General features: G+C 34.7%; 1 protein-coding gene across 4 annotated transcripts in view; it reads left to right on the plus strand.

Moving 5' to 3' along the window:
- OXR1 (oxidation resistance 1) overlaps positions 1-18245 on the plus strand; it is a 405984-nt gene that overhangs the window by 20469 nt on the left and 367270 nt on the right. Inside the window, exon 1 of one of the 4 annotated variants that reach the window (XM_023536148.1) lies at positions 1901-1942. The exons of the other annotated variants lie outside the window; for them this stretch is intronic. Within the exon in view, the coding sequence (XP_023391916.1) occupies positions 1916-1942 (27 nt within the window). The 5' untranslated portion in view covers positions 1901-1915. Of the gene's footprint in view, positions 1-1900; positions 1943-18245 lie in introns of those variants that run through there. 4 annotated transcript variants of the gene reach the window in all.

The raw sequence follows: 18245 nt of genomic DNA on the forward strand, positions 1-18245 counted from the left end.
GGGCCTGAGGAGCAACAAGTGAGGTAGCAGGAGAACCAAGGAAGTGGCCCTTAGTCATGTCTAAGTCGTTTGTTAAGCCCCGGAGTGACTTGATCCTATTTTTGGATGTTTTTGAAGTTTCTCCCTGGCTGCCAATGAAACAGGGCTGTCACAGGGCAAGGACAGAAGCGGAGAAAACATTTAGTGGACTGTTGCAGTAATCAATGTGAGAAATAAGGATTGTTTGGACTATGATTGTAATGGTCTAGGTGTCAAAGTAGCCACATATGGGATATGCACAAAATATGCCAGAAGATAGCATGCAAAAAATGGTAGTACACGTAGGATTTACTGATGGAGTCAATACAGGGTTTGAGGGAAGGAGAATTGTTTTACATGGGTGATCTTCATTTAGATCAGTGCTACTCAAAATACTGGTCTGCAAACTTTGCCACTTATCTGTGGCAACGTAAGGAGCTTGTGCCAAAATATAAACTGGTTGACTTTTTCATAGCAAGATTTTTCAATGAAGGGAGCAGTGCATTGATTTACATTGTAGCACCCAAGTCCTTATGTTGCCTTAGACCAGAAAGTGTTTCCAGACTGATCTGTGGCCCTCGCTTTGGGTAACACTGCTTTAGTTGAGGTCATCAGTGAAAACCATTATTACTAAGTTCTCAGGTTTATCCAGGTATGGCACATTCTTGAAGAATTGCTGATTTTGTAGTTGCATAGTTTGTTGTAGTTGCCAAAGTTAGTGAAACTGTATGCAAAGTTATAAAATATATAAAATATAAACTATAAAAGGAACAATGCCAGTTATGAATTCTAGATTTTCATAGGTTTTGTTTGATTTTGGTTTTTTATTAGTAGGCAGATGTAAAAGAATAAGCTTAGGAAAATATATATATTTTAAAATAACAACTCATGTTTATAAAGTAGGGTCACAGGACAACTCAAGCTAATCCTTACTTGTTCTTCAAAACTTAGCTCAGGCACCATCATTTACGAAGTCTTAGGTCTTCTAACCATTCTGTTATGTGTCTCTCTTACTTGTTTTCATAACACTGTGTATTTTATCTTTATCATAGCACTATTGTAAATCAAGAGTAGTTGACTTATTTTTTCCCTGCCTCCTCCCAAATTGTAAGTAAGTAGAAAGAAGACTGTCTTCTAATACTAGTGCTCATTAGAATGTCTGGAACATTATAGATATCCAATTAAACTTTATAAGCTAAGTAGCATGACCAGCATTTTAGAGAACAAAAGGATAACTGTGTATAGTGCTGGGCATATTTAGCTTTCAAATTTGGGGTAACTACAAAGCAAAGACTTCTTTAGGCTAACCAAAATCTAAGTTAAATAACGTCAGTTATAGCCTCAAATAAAACGAAGAGTTTTTCATATTTAAATGAGTATCACAGATTGGACTTCTCAGCCATATCTATTAAGAGACCAACTGGCTGAGTGATATCATTTCAGAAATAAAGGACACTACTGTACATATATTATAATAACCTCATTGTAGAGGGAATGACTCATTATACAACAAACAGTGTTACCATAAGATCTGAGGTGGTGGGGTCTAGCAATTTCTCTTACTTTTTTCTTTAGCATTCGCTGGACTTCAGACATGGTATTTGGCAAAATCCCTTAAAAGTCTTTAGATCCGATTACAGTTGACAAGCAGACCAATGACTGTCCAGAGATTCTAGGTTTCATAGTCAATCAGAATACTTGTATTTTTTTTTTTTTATTTTTTCATCCAACAGATTTCTTTTTAACATATACTGTGTGAGGAAGTACCAGGTGCCATTTAAGTCCTAGGAGCTGTGGGAGAACAGAATGATGAATCAGACATGGGTCTTGTTAAGGAGGAGTGAAGTGAAATATCATCAGTCTCTTTGCTGCACATACCACCAGATGTTACAGGATAATGAAACTGAATCCTTTTCCCTGGAGAGTGAGTCATACTTCCCTGGTGGAGATCTCAGAGCCTGAAAGTCTTTGAGCCTGACTCTGTCTCCTGTTCTCAGTGATGGCTCCCGGAGGTGGCTGTTTCCGTCGGTTCTCACAACTCTTGTTTAGGTGCACTCATCAGGGAAGATCCCAGCCACAGCGGCAATTTTTAAAGCCAGCGTTGTTCACAGCGCCCTGCTGGTGGCTCTCGTCTGCAGTTCTCATAGGGTCTTATGGGTTCATCATCAACCTGCATTGTATCCACTCCTTTCATTGCCTTGTTTTGCCTTGATGCAGTCAAAGATTCTATAAACTCTCACTTGGCTGTGAGGGAGCTCCCTAAGGATGTCCTTCCTATTGCTTTTCCGAAGGGCAGATGTTAAAAGGACTTGGTGATTGTCCCAGACTCTTTTAGGTAATGATGCTGTTGATGATGGTAATAATAAAGATATCACTAATATTTATTGAGGACTAAAAATAGATGAGTCCCTGTCCTAGTTGGTTTGCAGATATGTTCTCATTCCTTATAAGAGCTGTGGAAGGAAGGGACCACTATTATGTCCACTTTAGAGATAAGTGACCAAGGCAAAGAGAAATTAAGTAACTTGACGATCACCATCCTCAGTTCCTTACATCTAATAGGAGACATTTATAAAATGAGCCCCATATAGAGCTTTGGTTCTTCCATTAGGTCTGTGTGATTGATTAAACTCTACTTATAACCTGGGTTGTGTTGGTGAGTAGTGATGAGACCAGTGTACATATTTTGGACTAAATATAATTTCTGGCTGTCATTCTGTCCTTGGAACAGCTGTGAATGTTTCTCTTTTTGGTCCTGAGATTGAGTCAAGGACCAAGGCAGGTTTAAGAGGAGAAAGATAATGCTGGGACAAGAGTAATCTCAGATCTTGACACCTAATTCCTGGCCCATGCTGGCACAAGTGTTCCTAAATTTTGGCCAATGATTTCCATTATTTATTTTGACCTGAACTGGTTATCGATGCTGTATTACCACTGGTTTGCCCTGAAAAATTATTCTTTACTTTTCAGGGGAGTCTAAGCACATTCTAAAGCTGTGATTATAGGTTCACTCAGCATCATCACCACTGATATTTAGAGGCATTTACTCCTGAAACTGCCTCCTACTTTGTGTGCATTATCTCACTTACTCCTCATACGAAAACCTCGTAAGGTTGATCCCACTGTATTATTAATATGGTAATCTGCATGCCAGTGACTACATTACTCATTCCTTAACTACCAACATCAAATGATTTGAACCCGACGATTGGGAATATTAGATGAATGTACTCTAAGGTTTTATTTTATTTTGTTTTGTTTTGGATTAGATACATTCTTTTGTCCTGGTTTAGATAATTTTCTTAAGGGGAGGGATACTGCCTCTTATTAAATATCTGCCTTTTGCTGGGCACTGTGCTGCTTGCATACAAGTTCTTATTTTTACCAGTCTTATGATTCAGTATAAATATTCAGTGAGAGTGTTTTCTCACAGATGCCTAAGACACCTTGGGAAAGGAGTAGAGAGAAACCTACAAGATGAAGGAAATAAACAAGAACTGGTGAGGGTACTTAATGAATACAGAGCAGATGCTTAACACAGAGAACAGATTTTTGATGGCAAGCGATTGCCCTGGCAGATATGTAAAATTTATCATCGTGGAGGCAGTGATTCAGCAATGGACCAAGTATAAACCTTGCAAAGAAATATTGCAAAAAATATTTTGTAGTCAACAAAATCTTTGCTTATTTGTTCCTCTACCTTCTCTGTCAGATTTGCCACTGCTCACTGATGCAAGTCAAGCGGGGATTAGAGGAAAATAAGTTCCTGTGATTGGAGTCTGTTCTGATGAGTACAGTCTCTGTCTCTGTAGTACCTACTTTTTATGCAGTATTTTATAAAGATGAATGGAATGGAATAGAGGAGAAAGGAATAGAAAGTGAAGCAAAAGTGAATAATTAGAATTATAACTGTACAAAGATGAAATATGCACATAGCTGATTTGATCTGGATATCAAATGATATTTATGCTCATAGTTTTATTGAAAGAAGGCCCTTCTGGGGAAGAAAGTAGAGCAAAAACAATTTTGTTTATTGACAGAATAATAAGACCTTAATCAACCTGTTCACGCTAGCACACCTTTCCTTCCCCTCCAGTGACCCTGAAACCCCCGAAAAAAGAAAACATGAGAAAGTCGTGTCACTTATATGTGTGTGTTTGTTTATATGTAATGCACTGCTACTTATGCAGTCCCACATATCATGAGTCAGAATAAGCTAGGCTTTGGTGTGTTAATAATCAACCATCAAATCTAAGGTGTTTAGACCACAAAATTTTATTTCTCACTCATGCTACATGTCCACTCTAAGTCAGCTGCAGCTCTTCTTTACATCGTTTTATTCTGGACCCAAACTAACAGTGTAGCTCATATCCTAGCTCATAACAGACAAAAAAAAAAAGTACTTTGTAGACCTCATAATAGATCTGAGAGCTTCCCACAGGAGCTGGTTCTTCTCCTCCTAGGTGTGTTTTCCAGGTGGTTGCCATAGTGATGGATAAGAAGAAAACATTGCTTTGTGGCTTTAACCCCATTTATTCTCAAAGTCACCGCCCCCCATTTCTCTCTCATATTTCCATTCATTCTATTGATCATACTGGGATATTATTTTCATATAATAAAGTATAGCACTAGTATTTTTCAGTCAGATATCTACGGAGAATTTATGCTGTGTCAGGCACACTGTCATGTGCTTGATGGCACCTTGATCTCATTTAGAAACAGTTTCTTAATGATTTAAGGTCCAGAGGAAACAGTTTATTTCATTAAAATATATATTGATTAGCAGTCCAGTGGATGAATGAAACTAGATCACAGTTTTGTGGAAGAGGCGGATATGCTGGAAGAGAGTTGACAAAGTGCTTTGGAATGTGGAGAAGAGAAAGGTAGATTCTTGGGAAATTTGACAGTTATATGGTTCTATGGATGAGATCTTGAGAAAGATGAATGGGGTTTTGTTAAAAGTTAAGGAAGAGGTGGGATGAAAGCCTGCTATGCAAAGTTATTAGTATTAGCATAAAGAAAAACAGGAAAAAATTTAAAACATGTTTGAAAAATATGTTGTTCTTTATAGTTGGGATATAGAACTTGGGAAAAGTGTCGTTAGAGACAAGATTTTATATATATATATATATATATATATATATATATATATATATATATATATATATATATAAATATAAATTTTGGTATTATTTGATAGAATTCGTCAGTTCTACCTGGAAAGGTCAGCCTTTCTGAGACTCTCCCTGGCCCCTGGCAGTAGAGCTTGACCTCTTCCTTTTACTCATCCTTTCAAATGAACAGTGTCGCAGACTGAGTCCTGTGGTTTCTTTGCATCCATTACCTTTGACTAATTTGGGCCCCTTATCTTTTACCTTTTCCATGTCTAAGATTTATATTTAAGCCTCTTTGTTTTATGGCTTATTTCGTTGGGATAGAGTGGGCTGTTTCCAGTGAGTGACCTAAAATATCTCTCCTCTAAATTAATTTCATATGTGGATTTCCATATTTCTGTTCAACATAAACAATTTTCCCTGATATACCTGGATACCTTAGTTGACATGTTTGGAAATGAATTAATGAGTCATGTGCAGCATAAAATGCACCCTGAATCATTGATTTTATGATGCTCTGTAAATATTCAACCCAGGGCATTCGATGATTCATCTCTGGCATAAGGTCTATGCTATACAGACATTTCAGAGACAGATCAAAATGTAACCTGCCAAGAACACCATCATTGCTTCAGTTATTGTTTCATAAAAGTCAAAGGTACCGATATTGAAAAATAACATCTTCCTTTTACCTTTTTGAAGAACAATTTGGCCGAGGTTGGGAACACTATGTGTCATTGCTTTGCTTTTCACTGGGGAAGATGAATCTCTTCATACAGCTGCCTTCCAGGGTGTCCCTGTGGAGACCCTGTTGGATAATTTCTGTTGGATAATTTTATTCTTTTTCCTTATTCTTTTTCTTCTTTATGTCTGGGTTAGAGAATGCATAGTTTGGCTTTAGAAGTGGACTATTTCAGAATGATTCGAATCCTTATGTTATAAAATGTGAGAATTTTAGGTCCAAAAATATGAAGTGATAAAACCCAAGTCATATAAAAGCTGGGATATAAAGTTAGTAATCTTGACTTTCAATACCATGTTTGGAGAAAACTATAAAATCACCCCAAATTAGGAGTAATGAATATTACCTGGTGCTAGATGATTTGAGGAGTCAATGCTTGTTACTGATAGGGTGTTGTTAATAAATTTTGCAGTCACTGTACATTTCAGCTATACTTACATATTGATTGATTTCACTAAAGTCATTTAATTCGGGAGTTGAGGTATCTTCCCTATATACATGTAGAATACTGTAGCTGTTTAAAAATGTATTATATTAATTTACTTTTTGTATTATGACAGATTGATTTCAGTACTCAATAGGAAAACAAAAATGTAGTCAGGCTTTGAAATTTACGGGGACTAGGATTTCAGTCAAGTTTTGAACTTCAGGTTTAGATGAGTCTAACAGTTCCAATACATTATGTGGAGGGGCGAGTGTGGGGGACGGGGTTGGATGTAACAGATCAGGGTCCAAATCTCTGCCATGATGCTCTTATTTCCGAATTTTATCAAATTAAGATACCATTGATTGTAAATAGTATCCCAATTTCAGGGATGCATTAAAGTGAAATAAGCCCATCCTAGAACCTAAGAAACACAGTACCTTTGTGATTTGGGGCAAGTTCAGTAAAATCTCTTTGAATTTTGATACCTTTTCCTATTATAAATGTGAATAAATAATAGTAACTTAAGAAGGTTTAAAGATTTGTAGAAATATTATTATAATAGTTATATGAGAGAACATGTAAAAATGTCGAGCCTTATTTTAAGAACTTAGTAAATGCCTCAGTTATTCGTGATAACTTGTTTACATTTCAAGTAAAAATACTTCCTCTTAGGAATCTGAAATAAAATTATATTTTGGGTCACTTTCCTTATAAAAGAAAACAAAAGTCTGTATCACATGAGGGAATTTAAAACAGAGTATATAAAAAAAAAATCTTTTTTCATTAATTTCCTAATAATAGGGATAAAAAAATAAAGAACTTACTAACATATGGCAAGATTGAAGTTATATAGGAGTGTTGGCATCACTTTATAAAATAGAATTCATGGCCACCTGCTACTTTTTTATAGTTTATTGTCAGCATTCTTTTTTTAAAAAATTAATTAATTAATTAATTATTTTTATGGTAACATTGGTTAACAAAATCCAATAAATTTCAGCTGTACACTTTAACAGTAAGGTATATATTACATATATATATATATATATATATATATATATATTTATTTATTTATTTATTTATTTATACTGCGTGTTCACCTCTCATAGTTAAGATTTCTTTCTGTCACCACAGATTTGACCCCCTTTACCCTGTCTACCTCCCCCATACCCCCTACCCTCTGGTAATGTCAGCATTTTTTGTCCTAAGTTTTGGAATCATTCATCAGTTGGAACTTCTTACTCTATTTGAATTCAGCAATTTGTTTTTCCATAACACAAAGTTTAATAAATTTCATAGCGAAGAGTGTGCCTTTGACTTAAAAAAAGCATTGGGGATCATTTAGAAACTATGAAATAAGTATGGCAGTGGAGTATCGGGAAGAAAACAACTATAGGTTGAATATTTTGAGAGAAGAAGGGAAAAAAGTAACATACAAATGTCTTTTTTAAATTAAAAATATAAAAAGGAAAGCACTGAATAAATTAGTCTAATATTTTAATTTTCTATATTGATTGAGGAGAAATTGTCTTTAATTTTTAAAATAAACACATTTCACATTTATAAGGAAAGGAATAAACTGTTGAATGGTTACACTACCATGAACTTGGAAATTTGTATATGTTACTTCATTTAATCATTCAAGTAAACCTGCTGAATAGATTAAAAATCAGGATTCTGTCAAATGAAAAATAATATCAACTAGCTGTTTCATCACCAAAAAGGATTTATTTGAGGAAAATAAAAAGAAAACGGAAAAAGAAAAGGTTGCAACCCGGAGCATGCAGACAGGGCAAGCCATGTACTCTGGCCTTTTTTGTGCCATGACGGAGGGGTATTTAAGTAAGGGAAAAGGCAGTTATTGAAGGGGGGAAGTTCTTGCTGTAGGCTTCTTGTGATTATGCAGAACTTCCACAAGCCCTAGCTCCTCTCAGAGACCCACCTGACTGATTATGTTTGCTTAAAGTTCCAGGTCATTTTTATCAATTCACAGTCACTGTTGGCATTTTTAGCAGTTAGAGTTTGCATGCAAAAAAAAAAACAAAAACAAAAAACCAAAAATCCATTCAATGAGATATTTTACATATTTTGGAATAAAATACGTATAATACAGAAACTGGTTTTAATTAAAATTTTAGTTAAATAAAATTGATGCGGCTTCCCTTCCAATCCCTGTCAGGTAAATATACTTGAATATGTGGTTCACCTTCCAACATTGTAATATCTATTAGTAATTTAACAAGTATGTATTTCATTTATCTTTGTAAGAACAACTGAAATAAAATACCATTATTCGCCTTTCTCTTTTTAGCTGTGAAAATTATTAAAAGATTTATCTATAAATAGTAAAATTCACTACTTTAACATACCTTGTATATTTCATTAAGTAAAAGTGTTTGGCTACATCAGTATATATTATTTTAATTAACTTTTTCCTAGGAAAATTGGTTCAGTCAAGTCTTTCTGCTACTGATTAAAATCCTGATTAAATCTGAGTCATTTTAAATCAAATCCTACCTAACTTAGTTACTGTGCCATGATTTAATCTCTTTCTAATCTCTAAATGGTAACTGAACTTTGCTAACCCAAAATCTTGACTCATCACCTACATTTCCAAATATTTCATGTATTTCTTTGAAAAGGAAAACAAATGGACGCTTTCTGTACCATTCTATATCTTTTGCTTAAGATACATTTTCTTGGATAACTGTTTGTCGATCTTTTCTGCTGTCTAAAGTCTAAGGCTAGAGTTATGCCTAATTAGTAAATTGTCAGAACCAATGTGTTATTCACAAGAGATGTTGTTCTTAATCATTGATGAATGAATCCATAGCTTTTAATACCTATCAGAATAACAAAATCTCTTTCTGTTTATTTTCTTTTTAAAATAGTTTAAACCAGAGCTGTCTAGTAGAATTGTAATATGAGCCACATATGTAATTTTAAATTTCCTAGTAGCAGCATTAAAAAAAGTTAAAAGAGGTGAAATTGCTTTTAATAATAACTTTATTTAGTCTAATGTGTCAAAAATATTATCATTTTAATTTGTAAAAAATATAAAAAATTATCAATGATATTTGAAAATTTTTTATACCAAGTCTTCAAAATCTAGTGTGTATGTTATGCTTATAGCATTTATCAATTAAACTTAAGATATTCAGCCCTTCCATTGTGCTAACCTCTTTCCAAGGGTTTAATAGCTACCTGTGGCCCATGGCTACCACACTGGACAACTCAGTTTAAGTGGTTATTTGGGAGAAATCTCTTGGCATCTTGCACCTTTGACCCAAGGGAACTTTAGTATCACTGTTGACTGGAGTCAGTTGTCTGGAATTGATCACAATGTAATTCACAATAGCTAGCAGTTCAGATAATATATAGATAGAAACCTATATCCATAGTTTAAATTGGTTTTTCTTATTTGGGGCTGAGATAAAAGTGTAATAATCGCTACCAGAATTACCTCTCTTTTGCTCCATGCCATTTTAAGTAATACAATGTTTTATAAAGAAAGAATAAAACTAGGCTCAGAGATTTTTGTGCTTTTGCCTTTCAAATGAGAAGAAAAAATTACTAGTTAGGTTTAGGTAAAACTATTATATAGAAAAAATTATATTAATTACAGTTGAAAATATTACAGTACTTTTTCTCATGTAGTTACTCCATCAACTGATTGTATTTTAATCATTTTTTCTTCTATGTTTTATTCCTTTTTGGTACTAAAATTTGTGGGTTTTTTTTTAATTTCCAAAATATATTTCATAAAAAGATAACCAAAAAAGTTGATATATATTTTTTCCATCTTAAGATTCACAGATGTGAAAGTTTATGCTTTTGAATGTTACTTGAGAGAGTTAGATTTAGCAAATATTACTTTAAGTATTAACAGGTCTGGTTAAGGAAAACACCCTAATTAAATAACTAAATAAATAAACTAAATTAAATTAGTTTAGGAGATAGATTTAGATAATTCTTTTTATGACTTTGCTAATAGTTCTTTTGACTATAACAAAATTATCTTTGATTTACTTATATTAACCTGAGACACATTAGATTAAAATAATATTTAATTATTTAGCTGTGTGGATAATTTCCAGAATGCATTTTTGGAAATCCAAACATCTCCAAACCCTATCCATTATTTTCTGCTTCGACTGCTACTTATTAACTATTTTTTATTAAAGCGTAGTTGGCATACAATATTATATTAGTTTCTGGTGTGCAACATAGTGATTCGACATTTATGTATCTTATGATATGATTACCACAATAGGTTTAGTAACCATTTGTCACCATGCAAAGTTATGATATTATTGACTATATTCCCTGTGCTGTACATGACATCCCCATGGCTTATTTATTTTATAATTCTTTAATTTGATGTAGTCCCATTTTTATCTTTGCTTTTTATTGCCCTTGATAGGGAGACATATCCAAAAAAATATTGCCAAGGCCAATGTCTAAGAGTTTACTACCTGTATTTTCTTCTAGGAGTTTTATGGCTTTAGGTCTTTTTAATTTTTTTTTATCTGCCAGTATTATCTTTGATATCTCTAGGCAAGATATCTATTCTTAGCAGTGTCTGTGTCTAAGATTCATTCTCCGTTCTATATTTTTGCTCCATCACCACTTGCATAGCTACGTCAGTTGGATCTTCCTGCTTTTTTGTTCCCACCTATAAGTGCAATAGAGAAGTCTTTATTGCTATTTTCAACTCAAAGCCACACTTTGTATTCTGGAGCAAAAACTGGAGGGCTCTTTGCTAATCTACTTAAATAATGAGAGGATAAGAGTTTATCCAATGGGCTTAAATTTTTAGGAAGCAAAATGAGTTATTTTCTACTTTTTAGATTATCTTCATTGTATATTTCCCCCCGTATTTTCAAAAGCTCTTTTTTTCCTTATTACAATGCAGTATGAATTTGATTCTCTAGATTTTGAAGAGTTGTTGATATGATTATACTGTTTAGTTTTAAAATTTTCCTTGTAGTAAGATATTTCACCTGTGGGGCATCAGAGGAGTAATTTTCTTCACGGTCTAAACACTTATGTCTAATATTGCAATTTAGATAATTTATGTCTAAATTTATGTCTAAATTGCAATATTAGACATAAGTGTTCAGAAACTAGGTAGAAACTTCAAGTGAGATTCAACAATTTTGGATTCACAAAGCACTGATATATAAATACTTAAAGTTAATACTTTTATTTCATCCTTACTCTTAGAAAATTGGATTTAAAGCTGTAGGAATCCATTCTCACTTCATCTCCTTAAACATATACCTAGCATATGACTAGGTCAAAATATATATTTGAAACAAATGGGAAACTTTATTTACAAAAACAATTGTACATTTTCATAATTTACATATTTTAATTATAATAGCTAAAAACTGGGAAAAAAAAAACCTGAAATGTTTACCAATAAGACAGATGGATAAACAATTCGTGGCATGTTCATGCAATAAATAATAAAATACTACTCAGCAATATAGAGATGTGTACTGATATATACAAAAACATGGATATCTCTACGATTTTCTGTTGAATGAAAGAACAGTACATATTGCATGATTCCATTTTTATGAATTTCTAGAATGGGCAGCACTAACCCAGGTGATAGCAAACCAGAAAAGGGTTGCCCGCAGGGGCTGAGAATTGACTTACTACAAGGAGAAGTGAGAGAACTTTCTGGGATAGTGGAGATGTTCTGTATCTTAATTAGGGTGTTGATTTCAGGGGTGTGTACAACTGCTAACACTTATCTAATTGTACACTTAGTATCTGTGCATTTCACTCTATGTAAATTTCATGTAGATTTTTAAAATAGAATCTAAATGTTATAACAAGTTTGCAATAATAAAAGGAAATGTTAGCCAGCCCAAGAGGAGAGATGTAAAAAGATGCAAAGGTGAAGGAAGGAGAAGTTCTTGTAACTTTGCCTTACATTGCAGGACAAGGGGATGCTGACTTTATTTTTAAATTTATAACAATAACATGGTTGTCAAAACTTGTGAAAAGAAATACTGAATAGCATGAGTCATCAAGAAATCATTTTGTTTGGAATTGGGAGCCATCAAGTGACCTAAAATAAGAAATGGGTGGAAGAGGTTGCTTCTTGGGAATAGTACTGTGAAGAAGGTGTGGGCATGCCCCAGTGTTTTTCAGCCCAAGCTTATCCATCAATCAGATATGTGTGCTGTATACAAAAAACACTTTGCTGGAAATAATATTTTAATACATGTCACGATTCCCCATTGCCCTCAGAATATCATTCTAAAACCTTTATCTTTTGTAGGCTGGCACTCACCTACCTCTCCGGTTTCTTCTTTCGCCAGCCCTCTCCCTTCCTTACACTCCTCATCCTCCCATAATTATCTGGCTTCCAGACTGTATCTTATTCTGTTTCATTCTGGGCTTTTGCACATGCTGTTCCCTGAGATTCAAGCACTCTTTCCATAGCCTTTGGGGCCCAGACTTCTCAGGTTTCATGCATTTCATGTGCACTGGCTCTAGGATTTTATTTTTTTTTTATTTTTTATTTTTTTTTTTGCGTTCTGTTCTGTGTTCTCTAAGTTTTTATCTCTATCTCCTACTAGAATGTAAGCTTCATAAGGGCAGGGATCATATGTGTGTCTTTCTGAAGGCCATATCCTCAGCAGATGGCACAGTGACCTGCGGTGTAGTTAATTCCCTGGGGATATATTTTAAATGAATGAACAGTTTGAAATAGAAGCATGAGTTTAAGAAATGATTTAAGTGTTGACTTCTAGATCTCTTCCTGTGGTCTGTAGACAGCTGTTAAGATGCCAGGCCAGTGGGTACAAATTCTTTGAGTGACATTTCCGAGGATATAGAGTGAAGGCAGTGATTGTCAGAGTCTACTTTTTGAAAATGAATGGTATCTACTGTAGGTCAGTAATCCAGTGCTGACCTGGTTAGACCTAGAAGTGTTCAGGAATTACTTGCCTGCCCTGTGTATTAGCAGCTTCCACCCTGTTAACTGCTTTCCAATTAGATCAAAATCCAAAGAAAGAAGCTACAGGTGATTATCTACAAAACAAGAAGCTTTAACATAATCCTCTACTGCTTAAAGCCTAAAAGCTCCTTTTTTTAAAAAAATGATTGACTACATTTAGAACCTCTCTCTTGCATAAAATACTGTGTAGTACTCTAAGATCTACACAAAATATATATATTGACATAGGAAAATGCACAATATTTACCTGATTATTATCCTTATTATTTATAAACTGTTGACAAGAAACAAATATTTCTCAGTTTGTACAATATGTGATTTCAATTGTACTACTCTGTAAAAGCTTTAGAATCTTGACTACAAGAAGCATTCACAAGACGTACTCTCAAGAAAGGATTTCTTGGATCAATTACTGACATATGTAATTTCTGTTATAAAATTTATTGAGTCTATTTGTAAATAAAACTACTTTGTAAATGCACTCACAAAACAACTAATTTTTCTCTAATATAGTCTTCCCTAAAATGTATTGGGTCTGTCATCAAGAAAGTCAATATACTTAATTAGAAAACAAATGATGTGTGACCTCTAAAACTAAAACCTTCAAAATTTAGAATGAGTGTAGTTTTCCAAAATCTATATAGTCATTGAAATATTTAGCTGTGTTCCTTATTCAAAATAATACTGATAAAAATTATCTATATGTAACTTACAGATTGTAAGTTAAGTTGCAACTCTTGTATCAAGCAAAACATTTTTAGAAAAATAAAATTAATTTTATGGCAATCATAGCAAAATTATCTTTCAGGATCCTACATCTATATTTTTAATAATATGTGTGTATGTGTAGATGACTTTACATGGACAATAAAGTAGCAGGAACACACTCCAGGTACATGAGAAAATTATATATTTTCTTAATGGACTCGATACAAGTATTTGTTTATATCTTCATTTCTTCACATTTCTGTTTTGCATAATGTCTTCTCATTTCCTACTATGGAACATGGGTATAATTTTTAAAATGTTTTTTTCTTTATCTTTTCAATGGTTATATCAATTTTCAGTTAAATTAATATTTAATGCCAAAGTTATGACCAAGAAATGTTATTCAATGTTGGTTACATTTAGTTTCTTTAACAATGTTTTGTTTTTCCTGCAGTTAATAATTGGTACACTTTCTGTTCTTTTTTTTCCCATTCATTCTATGCTATCAGAAATGTAAACTTCTCAGTAACTATAAAAATCAGGTATTTTATCGTATTTTTGTTTTTATTTATTTTTTTCTTGGAGACATTCCTCATATAACTATTATAGCTATCTTCTTGTTAAATTGGGATGAGTTAGTTGCTCTGTAATTCTGCTGCACATCGTCATGCATAATTTCTCTTCACTGTCATCCTGAAAGTTCCCTTTGCTTATCGCCCATGTTGGATTTCCTCCCCTTTGATCTCATGTCTTCCCTTTTCTTAGTTTCCTTTCTCACCTTGGGCAGCATGTCATCTTACAGCTTTACGTGATAGGAGGTATGTTTTTGACATTATTTTAATTTCACGTTCGATGGATAGTTTGGGTCTAGAAATATAGGTTAGAAATACCAACCCTCCCAAATTTGAAGGCATTCCTCCATTTTCTTTTAGCACTCAGTTGTGATGGAAAAGTATGATGCTATTCTGCTACCTAATATTTTGGTTTTGGCCCACTTTTTCATCGTTTTATTTGATTAAAGCTTTTATGGATTTTTTTTTTTATTCTCAGTGTTCTGAAATTGATGTGCCTTTGGTTGGATTATTTTTTATTTATTTATATGAAATAGTAGACCCCTTCTATCTGGTGACCATGTACTTCAGTTCTGTTGTATTTTTTTATACAATCTTCTTTAATGATTCTCTTGGTTTTTCTGCTTTGCATTTCTGGGGGTCCTATAATTTGGATATAGACCAGGTTGGTGGGGCCTCTAATTTTCTTATCATTCCTTTCTAATTTTCATCTTTTTCTCATTCTTTTTCTACTCTGTGTATGAGTTCTTCAATTTCATCATTCATCATCTGTGTTTGATGTATTAATTCTGCTCTTTTTTAAAATTTCTGCAGTCATTTTTTATAATACCCTGTTCTCATTTCATGTTTGCATGTCTTCTCATTGATTATACTTCCTAAAGTTTTCTTCTGTTCTCTGCGTCTTTCCTTTTTTTCTTATTTCTTTGGTCTCTGTCTTAATTGTCTATTCATGTTTGCAAATGAGGCATTTAAAAGCCAATTGTATACCTAGTATTTAAGGATAGAACTTGTTGGTTGCTAAGCTTCACTGTATTGTCATATATTCATTTTTAATCATTTTATTTGGTTTATATACCAAACTCTATATCTATATACTTATATCTATATCTGTCTCTACCTCCCCTTCCTGCTGCCCACCCCCCTGCCATATATATATAATTTCTCGGAGAGGAATACTCTGAACTCCTTTCTAATAGGCGGCCGGCAGTATTAGAACTAAGTAGGGGAGTGTGGTGGGGGAGGGGAATTAGTTTTCAGTACACAGACATCCACTAAACATTTACTTATTTATTTTTTGTTTTTTGTTTTGTTGTTATTGAGTTTTTTTGTTTGTTTGTTTGGCTTGGTTATTCTGTTTATGACACCCAAACTCACCTCTCCCTGGGATCTTTTATACTTTGATTCATCTTTTTAAGGGACCAAAAAGTTATTCTCTTGCCTGGGAGATGTTACCATCTAGTTGCTCAGGGTAAAGGACCAGATCTAAGGGCCTGTATGCTTCTTGGACATTCGCCCAACCATCCCTTTTAGCCCTACCCTTGCCACTGCCTTCGGAAATACAAGATGCCCCCTATTCCTACCTTCTTCTGATTTCTATTAAGTGTGTTTGCTTGTTTTATTTTTGTTGTTTGTTTGTTTGTTTTGCTGTTGCTGCTCCCTGTACCTTTTTGGCTTTGAACTTTCAGTTTCGTCCGCTCTGTTAAGTCAATTATTCCTCATTGTTCTACTTTCCTGAATTTATAATTTGTACTCTATCTCTCACTCCTCCACTCTGTTCTCTGCCATTGTCTCCTTTTCTAATCTTGTACTTTTGGATTTATGCCCCCCCCCTTTTTTTAACCCCTTTATGCCATTTGTGTGTAGTTATAGGAGAGAGTAGAGGCTAACTTATTTAACTGGGTATCTTAAAGATTTTGAGGTCAAAAAGGTTGGCATTCAGATCATTTCAATATATTTTTGAACTAAGCCTATCTTAAGTCTACATCTCCTTCTGTAGCCTTGTTTTCCTCCTGTACTATAGTTAACAATCATAGTGTTACAGGACTCTACCCTGAGTGCATTGAGATCAAGAGCCAAACCCAATCTCAGCTCAGCCGAGGGCTAACTTGTTTCAGTAGGGGAATCATTTATAGAGAGAAGTATGGAGTAGGCATAGAAGAACATTTGAGGTAATGGAGGATGTGTCTTCCAAGAGGACCTGGCAGAGCCAATATTCTTTTGTCCTGTTTAGTGTCCCTTTTGATAATAACAGAAATCATTCTAAAGCAAAGAATGTTTGTGCTTAAAGAGAATTGCATAGGAGAGCCCGCCCAACTCGGCATACATCCATTCATCTAATACTTGCTAAGGACCTAATGTGATCCAGGCACTGTTCCAGACTCTGGAGATACAGTAGAAAATGAAACAGACAAAATCTGTGCCATCATGGAACTTACACTTCTGTGTTCCTTGTAACTCACCGTACAGTGAGCCCTTGACATTTGAGAGAAACACCCAACTTTGAAAGTCTGTGCTTGCTTAAAGCCTCCTATTTATTTCCACCTGCCTGGATATTTATCACACAACCACATCTCTGTCTGCCACACACACACACAGGCACACAGGCACACGTGCGCACGCGCGCGCGCGCACACACACACACACACACACACACACACACACGCCTCCCACTACAGCACATACCTTAGTTATAAAACAAACATATTATAATAAGTCAAAGCTACGGATTGGAGATGTTGAGTATACTTATCTATTACTGTGCAGCAAATTACCCCACAATTTAATGACTTAAAGATACAATATATATTTATCATCTCATGCAATTTTTGTGGATCAAGGCTTTAGAAGCTGCTTAGTTGGATGTTTGGACTGGAAGCTTCTCACGAAATTGAGTCAATTCGCCAGACAGGGCTTCAGCTGTCTGAAGGCTTGACTTGGGTAGCTTCCAAGATGTTTCATTCACCTGGTGCTAGTTGTTGGCAATAGGCCTTAGTTCTTTTTTTAAAAATGACTTTTATTAAAATATAGCTAACATACAATAGTTTCAGGTCTACCAATAGTTATGCAACATTTGTATACCTAAAGCAGTGATCACCATGATAAGTCCAGCAACCATCTGAAACTGTACAACGCTATCATAATATTATAAGAGGCCTTACTTCTTACCCCTGTGGGCCTCTCTATGCTTGAGTATCCTCACGACATGGTGCCTGGCTCTGCAAGAGTGAACGAGAGAAGAAAATAAGGCAACGTCATCTATAACTTAGCTTCAGATGCTTTATTACCACCGCGTTCTGGTAGTTAGAGAGATCAGCTAGCTCTGTTCACTGTGGGAGAGGGTGCACATGGGTATGAGTGTCAAGAGACAAGAGTCACTGAGGTCATACTGGAAGTTGGCTACCACACCGGATATAAGGTTACTCTTCTTCTGATATAGCTGCTGTAACAAAGTACCACAGACTGGTGTCTTATAAACTACAGAAATGTATTTTTTCACAGTTCTGGAGGCTGGAAAGTCCAGGATCGAGATGCCAGCACATTGGGAGTCTGGTGAGGGACCTCAGCTGCTTCATAGATGGCCATCATCTCACTGCGTCCTCACATGGCAGAAGGGGCAAGAAAACTCTCTTGGCTCTCTTTTGTAAAAGCCATCATGGTCTAATCACCTCCCAAAGGCCCCATCTCC

Source organism: Pteropus vampyrus, unplaced genomic scaffold (genome assembly GCF_000151845.1).
Source record: "Pteropus vampyrus isolate Shadow unplaced genomic scaffold, Pvam_2.0 Scaffold149, whole genome shotgun sequence".
Taxonomy (NCBI): domain Eukaryota; kingdom Metazoa; phylum Chordata; class Mammalia; order Chiroptera; family Pteropodidae; genus Pteropus; species Pteropus vampyrus.